Genomic DNA, 14,066 nt, shown 5'->3' with positions numbered 1-14,066 from the left:
ACAGCAATAAAAGTCACTTTCCATCAAATACACAAACATTTGTCACACATACTGTCCATCAAATACACAAACATTTATCACACAAATTGTTCATCAAATACACAAACATTTATCACACAAATTGTTCATCAAATACACAAACATGTGTCACAAGTAGTTAAGTACCTCGGTATAGAACCACCTCAGGATTATGGAACCACTCAGGATTCTGGAACCAAGATGGCGGCACATCCTCTGTGACGTCACTTCCGGTCACGTGACCTGCGCAGTGCATGATGGGACTCTGCGCGTGTGCATCCAAGATGGCGTCGCTTCCGTTTCCGGTGGCGTGCGCCTCCAAGAGGGCGTCGCTTCCGTGTTCGGTGGCGTGCGCCTCCAAGAGGGCGTCGCTTCCGTGTCCGGAGGCGCGCGCCTCCAAGAGGGCGTCGCTTCCGTGTCCGGAGGCGCGCGCCTCCAAGAGGGTGGCGCTTCCGTGTCCGGTGGCGCGCGCCTCCAGGGGTGGTGGTGGTGAAGGGAGGGAGGGAGGAAGGAAAGGAGGAGGAGACGGGTTCATGGTGTGGGTGGGTGGGTGGGAGGGTCGTCAAAGCAAAGGAGGAAAGTTGTCTTTCGGGAGAGATGGGTGGCCCTGAAAAGGGCCGTTTTGATATTTACATGCATGTGCACGCCATGGTGTAAAGGCACGGGTGGACTTTCATTTGACGTCTGACAGGACACCTACTGGTGTGCGTTAACCGACGCACGTAGGTGTCCTTGAGGATGGTCTTACAGTACACACATTGAAATGTTCCATCCCGTGCCCTTGTGCCAAGGGCGTACACAGGCAGGCCCCCTTGGCATGTACCGCATTGCCATGGTGGAGGCAATGGCAATGGCGGTACTGCTTCTTTCTTCTCCAACTCCGACCGACACCCTTTGCACAGTGGCAAAGGGTGCACCACTGAGGCTAGCTCCAGATCCCAGTTTTCAGCCATTCTTGATTTTTCGAATCAATTTTACAAGTGACACTGACCCACTCGAATCCACTGTTGTTTTATAGGAGAGGTACTGACATCCTCCCTCCTGGTTGGTTCGCCAGGCCGCGCCCCCCGATTGGTTCGTTCCGGGGCCTGGTCAGCACCTCGGTTTTCCAAAACGGACCGACCCTGTGTTTCTTTTCCATAGGAAATGGATTTTACCATGGGAGAGAAAGCACAACCCCGGTTCGACCAATCAGAGCCCCACCTGGTCCGAGCGCCGCTTCTGATTGGTCGACAACCCAGGCTTCGGATTGGTCCGTTTTCGATCCGGTTTTTTTCTTCTTGGGTAGCCTTGGTATTTTTTTGAGGTAGACGATCGTCTGAATGCTAAAGGAAGGTGGACCTTCATAGGTAGACATGAACGTGGGAATGCCTACGTGATGTACGTGTGTGTCACTCCCATGCCAATCGGAATGTCATGTGTGCGTGTGTGTGTGTGGGTATGTGTGTGTGTGTGTGTGGGTATGTCTTCAAACAGACGTTGACGTTGATGCATAGAATAGCGTGTGGTCAGGCAAAACGTGGTGCCCTGTGTGTGTGTGTCTTCAAATTATTATTATTATGATTATTTAAGGATACCGAGGTGTTGACACCCGTGTAAGTCGACAGACGTACTGCAACACGTGTTTTCATGCACACGTGATGTTTGACTCGTGTCTCCATGCACACGTAGTGTACCACGTGTCTCTATTTATATATTTATATTTATATCTATTTATTTTATTTTTAGACGTGTGCCTCCAAGAGGCCTAGGGGAGGGTGTGGGTTCTTTGTTTTGGATTGTCATTGTTTGGCAAAGCAAAGGTAGAAAGTTGTCTTTTGGGTGAGATGGGTGGCCCTGAAAAGGGCCGTTTTGGGAAAGAAGAAAACTTTTCTGCTGCTGTCCAAGAAGAATCATCATGTCCAAGCTTATGACAAGACAAGGATCGTCGAAGGGGTACTTGCTGTCATCTGGGTATACCATCTGGGTATGTCATCAGGGTGACCACCGTGACACCACTTGTAGGGTCCAAAAAAAAGAAAAGCTTGTAGGAAACAGGAAGCGGAAACAGATTGAACCATCCACAACAACAGCAGTAGACAAACGGGAACTTGAACGGGAACTGGAACGGGAACTTGAACGGGGAACTGGAACGGGAACTTGAACGGGAACTTGAACGGGAACGCAGGACACGGGAAACGTCGTCCTCCTAGGCAGCCGGCTCTGCTACGTCATTCGTGTACCTCTGTTTCTCTTCGCAGAGATAGTGTAGTTGTAGTTGCTTCTGGTGTTTCACCAGCCCGGTTAGCTTGAGGTAATCGCAGTCTGGGGACCACTTGTGATGTGCCGCCCAAGGATTGTCGTGGGGTGCCCATTGTCTCAGCCGCACACCACATTGGAAACAGCACACACCATCGGCACCCTGAGTGTAGACAAAGCCCGCATGAGCCATCTCTTCAGCAGTCTGATACATTTGCGTGGGCCACGTCTCAAACGAAGCGAGCCTTCTTTCAAAGCGCAGATAATAGTGCGATGGTGTTTGACTGAGCAGTGACACCGCCTCCTCGGCATGACTCTTACTCCAACATCCACGAGTATCTGTACCATCCATTCCCACATCTTCGCCACGCGTCGTCGTCGTCGTACCACTCTTCTTTGTTTCAGCCATTCTTGATTTTATCACATCAATTTTACAAGTGACACTGACCCATTCGAATCCACTCTTGTTTTATGGGGGAAGAACCGGATCGAAATGGGCTGCTTCCTGGTTGGCCCAAAACGCAACGCACCGATTGGTTCGTTCCGGGGCCTGGCCTGCACCTCGGTTTTCCAAAACGACCCGACCCCTGTGTTTCTTTTCCATAGGAAATGGATTTTACCATGGGAGAGAAAGCACAACTCGGGTCGGGTGCTGTGTTCTGATTGGTCGAGGCTGTCTTCTGATTGGTCGACAATCCAGGCTTCGGATTGGTCCGATTTCGATCCTGTTTTGGGGAAGGGTTGTCCATCCATCAGACGTTCAGACCCTCTTAGAGTACAGGCGTTCATCAGACACACATCGCTATCATGACGAGCAACCAAAGTGCGCCCTATCGTTTGGAGAGGAAAGATACCACCCGCTCCAGACGGTTAAGAACTGCTAATCATACCTATCGTTTGACTTTCAACCCAGACTACTTGGACACCGTACCACCGGAACGCGTCCCCCTGGAACTGCCAGCTTTATTTGACAGGGTGATCGATGACTTTTATGAACAGATGTCAGGTCAGAAGGGAGATCGTATTGGTCTAGGTATCGATCATCCCGCTTTGAACACCCCCATACGGATTCCCTTTCGACGTTTTGAAGATCTCCATGGGCCAGATATTTTGCAGGCCGTGGAAAAAGTCCAACAGTCCAACAAAGACCTGAACATCGATGCCACCATGGATGTGACTTTAGTACACGTCGCAGATCCCGACAGGTTAGGATCGGGCAGTGGTGCTCCCCGGGTGAAAAACGTGATTGGACTCGAAGCTTTTTTAACACGCAAAAGGTGCATCGTACGGATCAAGAACGAAGATCAATCCTGTTTGGCACGGGCCCTGGTGGTGGCACAGCATTATGCCCACAAACCCCATCCTCTGACCCCAGCATGGAAAGCCCAGTTAGTGAGACTGACGAGAACGAATCGCGTCGACGTTCAAGGCCTACGGGCACGGGCCTTGTTTCGACGCCTTGGCCTGCCTGAAGGTCCCTGTCGGGGGCTGGACGACCTCGCACGCGTGGGACGGGCCTTGACCCTCCTGCATTATCAACTGAAAGTCTACAGTCAAGAGGTGGGTCAGAGACTGTTGTACAAGTGTGATGAGGCTCCACCTCACGCCACGGTGCTGCATCTATACCATCATGATCAGCACTACGATGTCATCACTTCCATGTCCGCTTTTTATGGCTCTAACCATTACTGCGAACGCTGCGACAAACGTTACGACCATCCCGAAACCCATCCCTGCACCAAGGAATACCGCTGTCACCGCTGCTTCTACTCTAGCTATTGCGGACCCCAGGAAGAGCTCGGGATCCCTTGCTTGACATGTCAAGGTTGGTTCCCCAATCCAACGTGTTACACCCGACATCTCCAGTCACCGTCAGAGGGAAAACCCAGCGCCTGTCAATCGATTCACAGGTGCCCGAACTGTTTTCAGCTGGTCCGCGTCTTGGAGACCCCCATGGTTCACCACGAGTGCTTCGACGAAGAACATCCCTGCTTGGTGTGCCGAGAACCCATGACCCCAGACCATCGCTGTTACATGACGCCTCTCCGTGAAGAAAACGAGGTGGAGGAGGAGGAGGGGGAGGGGGAGGGGGGAGAGGAAACGGAGAAGGAGGGGGAAGAGGAACAACATCACGTACGAGACGACGTCCAATACGTCTTCTACGATTTTGAATGCATGCAAGACACGGGGGAGCACATTCCAAATTTGTGCGTGGTGCAACTAGGATGTGGACGATGCATCAGTGAAGTGAGCAAGAACTTGTGCGAACACTGCCCATGGAGAGAAGAAGGGTATGGTCCCAGCCGTGAGATCGTGTTTCGAGGGCCCACCACGCGACATGATGTGTGTGTGTGGTTGACCACGTTGTGTGAAATACCCAAGAAGAAGCCCAACCCGGAGGAAGAGGAGGACAGCACACGCAAGGGGACAACAGTCCCCCTGGGGAAAAAAAGAAAACGGGATGGCACCCCTCAAGAAAGGACGCTACCAAACGTCAACGGCATGCATCACCCCAGCAGGAGGCGGAGGAGACGGAAGAGGTGGAGGAGGTGGAAGAGGTCATGGAAGTGAAGAATACAAAGAAGCCAAAGAACAAGAACACCTCGTGCCATACAGTCCCGAAGGAGGATCGCATTTATGTGATGGCCCACAATGCACGATCCTATGATTTACATTTAATCCTGAAGGGCCTGTCCCCCCTCCTGGTGACACTCCCCACCAAGATTCGACATGGCCAACAAATTTTGCAGATGACCCTGGGACGGCTGTGTTTCGAAGACAGCTTAAATTTCATCCCTTACCCCCTGAAAGCCTTTCCCAAGAGCTTTGGGCTGAAAGAAATGAAGAAAGGGTACTTTCCACACTTTTTCAATACGAGAGTCAATCAGACCTACAGAGGTCCCTATCCACCAGCCGTCACGTACGATCCCGATGGCATGTCTCCCGCGGAACGCTCAGCCTTCCTCCAGTGGCATACCCAAAAAGTGCAAGAAGGAGCCTTGTTCGACTTACAAGAAGAACTTTTAGCTTACTGCCAGAGCGATGTGGACATTTTGAGACGGGGATGCGCCGACTTCCGACAGAACGCCATCCACTCGGTGGGCATGGATCCCTTTGTGGAAGTGATGACAGCTGCTGCGTTCACCATGAAATCCTTCCGAAAACACGACCTGAAACCCAATACCATCGCCATTCTTCCACCTCAAGGCTACCAACCCAAGAGAAACTATTCCCAGGCCTGTATGCACTGGCTCCACTCTCTGATGGAAAGGGACCCCCATCTGCACCTCCAGCACGCCAGGAATGGCGGTGAAAAAGAGTTCACCTGTGGAGAGGGCCAACATCGGTACAGCGTGGATGGGTACGATCCAGCGACAGGCACCGTCTACGAATTCCTGGGCTGTTTCTGGCATGGGTGTCAAGCCTGTCACAAGACCCGACGTGGAGAACCGCATCCCGTCCTGGGCACGTCGTTGGGAGCCCGTTACACCGACACCCACTACCGCTTGAGTCTCTTGAGTCAACACCCTGAGGTGAAACGGGTCGTCGCCCTGTGGGAGCACGAATTTACGAAAATGCAACGGGAGGACTCCGCTCTACGTGCTTTCTTGCAGGGACCCCACTGTCGTCACGTCCCCGGGCCGCTCAACCCTCACGACGCCTTCTATGGAGGACGCACCAATGCCACGCGATTATGCTACGAAGCCCAAGAAGGTGAAACCATCAAGTACATCGATATTTGTTCCCTTTATCCCTACATTTGTAAGACCGGAGCGTTTCCCACGGGACACCCGACCCTTCTCCATCAACCCCCTGTGGACACGTTGTTTGAACTGAAAGGTCTGATCCAATGCCGTGTCCTACCCCCGAAACGACTCTACCATCCGCTACTGCCTTACAGATCGGGTGGCAAACTGCTCTGTCCTTTGTGCCGTACGTGTGCCGATACCCGGTCAGACTCCCCCTGCGAGCACACGGACGAAGAGAGGTCATGGGTGGGGACGTACGCCACCGTAGAACTCCAGGAAGCCGTGAAGAAGTATGACTACCGGGTGCTTCAGATCTACGACGTTTGGCATTTTGACACCTTTGCACAGCATGACCCCGACACCCAGCAAGTGGGACTCTTTGACACTTACATCGATTGACATTTCAAGGAGAAGCTCGAAGCCAGCGGATACCCCGAAGGATGTACGGATCACGACGCTTACATCCAGGAGATCTACGACAAAGAAGGCATTCGGTTGGACAAGGACCGCATCGAAAAAAATCCAGGACGCCGCACGATTGCCAAGATGCAACTGAATTCGCTCTGGGGCAAGTTTGGGCAACGGGTAGACTACAGTCAGAACGTCTATATGAACGATCCTGCACAGTACTTTGCCTTGTGGAGGGATGACCGCAATACCATCGAGGATGTGACCGTTGTCAACGAACACATGGTGGAAGTGACCTATACCCAGCAGAAAGAATTCCAAACCCCTCATTCTCATTTCAATGTCGCCATCGCTGCTTGGGTCACCGCCCAAGCACGTCTCAAGCTGTACGAGACCCTTGCCCTGGTGGGCCGCAGGGTCTTGTACTTTGACACGGACAGCGTCATTTACATTCATCGACCCCACGACGCGAATCCAGAGCTGGGTCATTCGTTGGGTGAGTTTACGGATGAACTGGACGGAAACACCATCAAGACGTTTGTGTCAGGAGGTCCCAAAAACTATGGCTATGAGTTAATGAACCCCAGACCCGATGGAACGCGCACGACCTGCAAAGTGCGAGGGTTCACTTTGAATTACCGAAACCAACGCCATCTCAACTTTGACACCATGAAAGGACTGATACTGGGACAACGGTCTGGGAAAGAGGAGGAAGAGAAAATCAGTTTGGATTACCCTCATCAGATCATTCGAAAAGGACCTCGGCACGAAAACGCACTCGTGACCCGTCCCACCCGAAAAGACTATCGTACCGTGTACGACAAGCGACGTGTCGTCTACGACGAAACCACAGGCCTACCTGTAGACACGCTCCCCTTTGGGTACAGAGACGACTTTCTATAATTTTTTTTGCATGACAAGGGGATCGAAACTGAATCGACATGAACCCCTTACAGAAAAAAAAAAAAATGGATCGAAATCGGACCAATCCGAAGCCTGGGTTGTCGACCAATCAGAGACCGTGCTCGAGACATGGTGGGCTCTGATTGGTCGAACCGAGGTTGTGCTTTCTCTCTCACGCTACAAGCCTAACCCTATGGAAAAGAAACACAAGGGTCGGTCCAGTTTGGAAAAATGGAGACTCAGACCAGACACCGGAACGGACCAATCAGAAAGCAGGACCTCCGTGGCTTTTAATACGCCCGATGCTCTCCGGTCATCACTTTTCACTGAACGGACCAAGCAACCACATCGCCCCCCTCTGATTGATGTTCCTCACGTTGTGTTGGTTGTTGGCGTTTTATCTGGAAGAAACACGTGTTTGGAGAGAGTACCATCAAGTGTTGACACACCTCCGTGAAGACTTGGAAAGAAACAACAACGAACAGAACATCCGGACAACATCATGTCGAAACGATTGAATGACAAGACACGAAGCGACATGAGTGGCCAAGGAAGCAGTGGAGATGGGAACGGTGACATGACTGCTGAACTGTGGGGTGAAGTGTACGACTTGCTGTGTTTAAAGATGAAGACCGACGACGCGTACGCCAAGTTACGTGCGAAGGGCGACAACCTGATGTGCGAACAGATACGTTCAAAGATGAGGAAGCTGACTGAACCCGAGAAAGGCACATCGAAGAAGACGATAAAGAAGATCCAGAAGAAAAAGACAAGCAAGCCCACAGTCGTTGTGATCCCCACAGCAGCAGCAACACCCACCACCACCACCACCACCACCACCACCACCACAGCAGCAACAGCAACAACGGCTGCAGCGACCACAGACATCGAAACGATGGGGACATCCTTTTTGAAACCTGCAACGCCTGCAAAAAGACGATCACGGAAGAAATTATCTCTGAAGATCTCTCCTCAAGAACAGCTGTAAGTACCCTTGCTCTTCTTTGTCTCAGTCATTCTTGATGTGATTCATATTCATGACCTATTCCTATGATAAATGGACTCTGTCCTATGATTGACAGGACCCCTGATGTCAGTTCAGTCCAGGGCGTGCTAGAACAGTGGTGGGAACAAACCCCTCGGGAGCCCACCTATTCACCGAATGCCCCTGCTGTGACGATGGCGACGGGTGACCGTGAGGATCATGAAGCGCTCAAGCTGGCCACTCTCCCTTCCATGGATCTGGACACGCTCCCCCTGCTTGAGGCTTCTTGGTCACCAACATCCCCGGAAGATGTTCATGTCTACTCCTCAGGTACGCCCCTGGTTTGCGACGATGATGAAGATGATGATGATGATGTTGATGACAACGACGTTGACCTGGATCCTTATGGAGAAGCTCAACTCACTCCCCTACAACGCGGATGTCATATTTGCCGACACAACAACATGTTAAGATACATCAGTTGCAACAGCGGGCAAGTGATGTGTCATACCTGTGGTCTGGAGCTCATAGACTGTACTTGTAGTATGTTGACCTATGACCGCATAATGACACATGATGACATGCCTATCACATCTGCTGAGGATCACATCTTATGGTGATCCTCCTCTTCACTCGAAGAACTTGTCAACACGTAAGCTGCAACCGTGATCAAGTGATGTGTCATGTCTGTTTCAGGGAGACCATAGACTGTACGTGTTGAACGGATGGACCTCTCACAGGGTTGAGGGAGGACCACCTCTTATGGGCTTGAAGATGGAAGAGGAAAACGTTGTCGCGTTATTGTTGTTGTTGTTGTTGTGGTTGTTGTAGGGACATGCAAAGCACTCCCTCCTCCATTGACTTTTCGTATTTCCATTGTATCTGGTTGTGATTGGTTTTTTTTCATGATTAAACAGTGATTGATTGAACTGACTCTTTGTGTCTTGATTGATCTCAACTCCAATAGAGTGCCGAACCGAGGGTAGAGGTTGAGTTGAGATGTCGTTGACGTTGTCTGTCCGTCTGTCTGTCTGTGCATCTGTCATGTCAGTGCACACCCAAGTGTAAAATTAAAATAAAAAATAGATAAAAGAGAAAGGCCATGCTTGAAAGATCAGCTGCCTGGTGTCGGTCATTCCAGTACGCATCGATCCCCACACCCCCTCCCCGTGTACCATGTCATGTCATGGATCGTGTCACGAATCATGCCGTGTGTCCGTCAACCCAAACACAGGATGACGTCACGTGATGAGGTGGAGGAGGTGGAAGCTAAGGTCATGACCTTCCGTGGAAGGGAGTAGGGTGGAGAGTTTCATAAAAGCAGGCGAACCCTCAGACCTTCTTTCAGTGAAGTCACCGTCATCATGGAGCAAAGACGTTCTATGAATGCCATGTCATCCTCCCGAGATGTCGTCACCGATTCCGAGTGGGTGTCTGAAAAGGCGAGAGAACAAGAAGCGAGAAAACGTTCCCTCTTTAGGGACGACACGTGGCGACTCAGTGACATTCTGGAGGGACCTTTTCCTTCTTACACCCTGTGTCATCCTTCTCATCCTCACTATGATTCATTTCAAGAACGTCTGAGATCTTTTAAAACGTGGCCTCAACAGATGACCCAGACCCCGTATGACATGGCCATGGCTGGCTATTTGTATCCAGGACAAGGTGATTGTGTGACCTGTTATTGCTGCGGTGTGGCACTCCGCCAATGGGAAGCCACAGACCAACCCTGGAAAGAACATCTGAAGCACGCCAAAGTGCCCTGCGAATACTTGTGTGTGTTTTGTCCTGATGGAGAAGTGAACGAAAAATACAGACGTTTGGTGTCCCAAGAAGCACGGAAGAGAAGAGTCGAGTGTCTTGTTCACCCCAAGTGACAACGTTTCTTTTTTCAAAGTGTACAGACGTTCATACCCCCAGTGTTCACAAAAGTCACAGGGACGGCCCCCCTCATCCTGTGACTTTTTGTTTTGCGGTGTTGGTTCATGTGAGCGAGGGGATTAAATTTTTTTTAAAAACTCATAGTCGTGTTCTGTGGTCTGTAGGATGAAGAAAAACAAAACAGGATCGAAATGCACACCCCGATAAAAAAAAACCGGATCGAAATTGGACCAATCCGAAGCCTGGGTTGTCGACCAATCAGAGACCGTGCTCGGGTCATGCGGGACTCTGAATGGTCGAACCAGGGGTTGTGCTTTCTCTCCCATGGTAAAATCCATTTCCTATGGAAAAGAAACACAGGGGTCGGTCCGTTTTGGAAAACCGAGGTGCAGACCAGGCCCCGAAACGAACCAATCGGGGGCGCGGCCTGGGGAACCAATCAGGAGGGTGGGTGTCAGTGACTCTCCTATAAAAAACAAAACAAGAGCGAAGCCACTCACACACACACACACACTGCATTCTATGAAACCCATCATGCCAGCTCGATACAGTTGTATGAAGTGCCAGACCGACAGTCACAGTTACCTGTACTGCCCTGAAGTGACATGCCTCGAGTGTGGCACTCAAGGTCACCGTCACTATGTCTGTCCGAAGATGAACAGTCAAGAGAAGCAGGAGAATCGGAACCTGGGTCCCTGTTACAACTGTCAAGCCATGGGTCATTTCGCTGCAGATTGCCCAGAACCCAGTCGAAAGAAGACTTCCCATCGCCTGGACCACTGTTACAACTGTCAAGCCCTGGGTCATTTCGCTGCAGATTGCCCAGAACCCAGTCGAAAGAAAACGTCAGCAACACCGTCCACGTCGACACCCGTGACACCCGTGGCACCCGTGACACCCGTGACACAAGTGGTTCATCTCATCGAAGACGTGCACGTCGATGTCCTCGACCTAAAAGAATGCCTCGCACAACTCCGGGCGGACATCACACCTCTTGTAGAGAAAAGAAAACGGGCCAGAAGCCTCTCAAGAAAGCACGCTTCAAAGCGCCGACGACACCTTCAGTCCGAGGATGAGATGGAAGTAGAGGATGAAGAAGAGAGATCATCTGAACAAAGTGACTAACGCATGGGGCCATGCTACCCCACTGTTTTTTACCAGTGTCCCATCGTTTGCAGTTTTTCCAGTGTTCCAGTGTTCCAGTGTTCCTGACGTTTCCAGTTTCCAGTTTCCAGTTTGTTTTCCAACGGCCCTTTTCAGGGCCACCCATCTCTCCCGAAAGACAACTTTCCTCCTTTGCTTTGACGACCCTCCCACCCACCCACCCACACCATGAACTCGTCTCCTCCTCCTTTCCTTCCTCCCTCCCTCCCTTCACCACCACCACCCCTGGAGGCGCGCGCCACCGGACACGGAAGCGCCACCCTCTTGGAGGCGCGCGCCTCCGGACACGGAAGCGACGCCCTCTTGGAGGCGCACGCCACCGGACACGGAAGCGACGCCCTCTTGGAGGCGCACGCCACCGGAAACGGAAGCGACGCCATCTTGGAGGCACACGCGCAGAGTCCCATCATGCACTGCGCAGGTCACGTGACCGGAAGTGACGTCACAGAGGATGTGCCGCCATCTTGGTTCCAGAATCCTGAGTGGTTCCATAATCCTGAGGTGGTTCTATACCGAGGTACTTAACTACTGTCACACATACTGTCCATCAAATACACAAACATTTGTTACACACACACTTTCCATCAAATACACAAACATTTGTCACACACACTATCCATCAATACACAAACATGTGCCACACACACTATCCATCAATACACAAACATTTGTCACACACACTTTCCATCAATACACAAACATGTGTCACACACACTATTCATCAATACACAAACATGTGTCACACATACTGTCCATCAAATACACAAACATGTGTCACACAAACTGTCCATCAAATACACAAACATGTGTCACACATACTGTCCATCAAATACACAAACATGTGTCACACACACTGTCCATCAAATATACAAACATTTGTCACACACAGTCCATCAAATACACAAACATGTGTCACACAAACTGTCCATCAAATATACAAACATTTGTCACATACTGTCCATCAAATATACAAACATGTGTCACACACACTTTCCATCAAACACACAAACATTTGTCACACACTGTCCATCAAATACACAAACATGTGTCACACACTGTCCATCAAATACACAAACATGTGTCACACAATGTCCATCAAATACACAAACATGTGTCACACACAGTCCATCAAATACACAAACATGTGTCACACACACTTTCCATCAAATACACAAACATTTATCACACAAATTGTTCATCAAATACACAAACATTTATCACACAAATTGTTCATCAAATACACAAACATTTGTCACACACACTATCCATCAATACACAAACATGTGTCACACACACTATCCATCAATACACAAACATTTGTCACACACACTATCCATCAATACACAAACATGTGTCACACACACTATCCATCAATACACAAACATTTGTCACACACACTTTCCATCAATACACAAACATGTGTCACACACACTATCCATCAATACACAAACATGTGTCACACACACTATCCATCAATACACAAACATTTGTCACACACACTATCCATCAATACACAAACATGTGTCACACACACTATCCATCAATACACAAACACGTGTCACACACACTATCCATCAATACACAAACATGTGTCACACACACTATCCATCAATACACAAACATTTGTCACACACACTTTCCATCAATACACAAACATGTGTCACACACACTATCCATCAATACACAAACATGTGTCACACACACTATCCATCAATACACAAACATTTGTCACACACACTATCCATCAATACACAAACATTTGTCACACACACTTTCCATCAATACACAAACATGTGTCACACACACTATCCATCAATACACAAACATGTGTCACACATACTGTCCATCAAATACACAAACATGTGTCACACACACTGTCCATCAAATACACAAACATGTGTCACACATACTGTCCATCAAATACACAAACATGTGTCACACAAACTGTCCATCAAATACACAAACATGTGTCACACATACTGTCCATCAAATACACAAACATGTGTCACACACACTGTCCATCAAATATACAAACATTTGTCACACACAGTCCATCAAATACACAAACATTTGTCACACACACTTTCCATCAATACACAAACATGTGTCACACACACTATCCATCAATACACAAACATGTGTCACACACACTATCCATCAATACACAAACATTTGTCACACACACTATCCATCAATACACAAACATGTGTCACACACACTATCCATCAATACACAAACATGTGTCACACACACTATCCATCAATACACAAACATGTGTCACACACACTTTCCATCAATACACAAACATGTGTCACACACACTATCCATCAATACACAAACATGTGTCACACACACTATCCATCAATACACAAACATTTGTCACACACACTTTCCATCAATACACAAACATGTGTCACACACACTATCCATCAATACACAAACATGTGTCACACATACTGTCCATCAAATACACAAACATGTGTCACACACACTGTCCATCAAATACACAAACATGTGTCACACATACTGTCTATCAAATACACAAACATGTGTCACACAAACTGTCCATCAAATACACAAACATGTGTCACACACACTGTCCATCAAATACACAAACATGTGTCACACACACTGTCCATCAAATACACAAACATGTGTCACACATACTGTCCATCAAATACACAAACATGTGTCACACACACTGTCCATCAAATATACAA

General features: G+C 49.3%; 2 protein-coding genes across 3 annotated transcripts in view; one reads left to right on the top strand and one right to left on the bottom strand.

Annotated features, from left to right (window-relative positions):
* The window catches only part of LOC139452090 (nucleolar complex protein 3 homolog), a 41,656-nt gene that overhangs the window by 14,232 nt on the left and 13,358 nt on the right, over positions 1 to 14,066 (bottom strand). The gene's annotated exons all lie outside the window — the stretch shown is intronic.
* On the top strand, positions 7,524 to 9,108 carry LOC139452085 (uncharacterized). 2 transcript variants are annotated; one of them, XM_071233400.1, is made up of 3 exons: positions 7,524 to 8,300; positions 8,399 to 8,631; positions 8,998 to 9,108. In XM_071233400.1, exons 1-3 carry the CDS (start codon positions 7,819 to 7,821, stop codon positions 9,006 to 9,008), a joined length of 726 nt encoding a protein of 241 aa, XP_071089501.1. In that variant the 5' UTR covers positions 7,524 to 7,818; the 3' UTR covers positions 9,009 to 9,108. The 2 variants fall into 2 exon arrangements, with proteins under 2 accessions (XP_071089501.1, XP_071089500.1); XM_071233399.1 differs by having other exon boundaries at positions 8,399 to 9,108.

The sequence above is a fragment of the Haliotis cracherodii genome, unplaced genomic scaffold (assembly GCF_022045235.1).
Source record: "Haliotis cracherodii isolate W230 unplaced genomic scaffold, xgHalCrac1.p SCAF_9, whole genome shotgun sequence".
Lineage (NCBI taxonomy): Eukaryota > Metazoa > Mollusca > Gastropoda > Lepetellida > Haliotidae > Haliotis > Haliotis cracherodii.
Note: the sequence above shows the minus strand (reverse complement) of the source record. Positions and strands in the feature narration are given on the sequence as shown.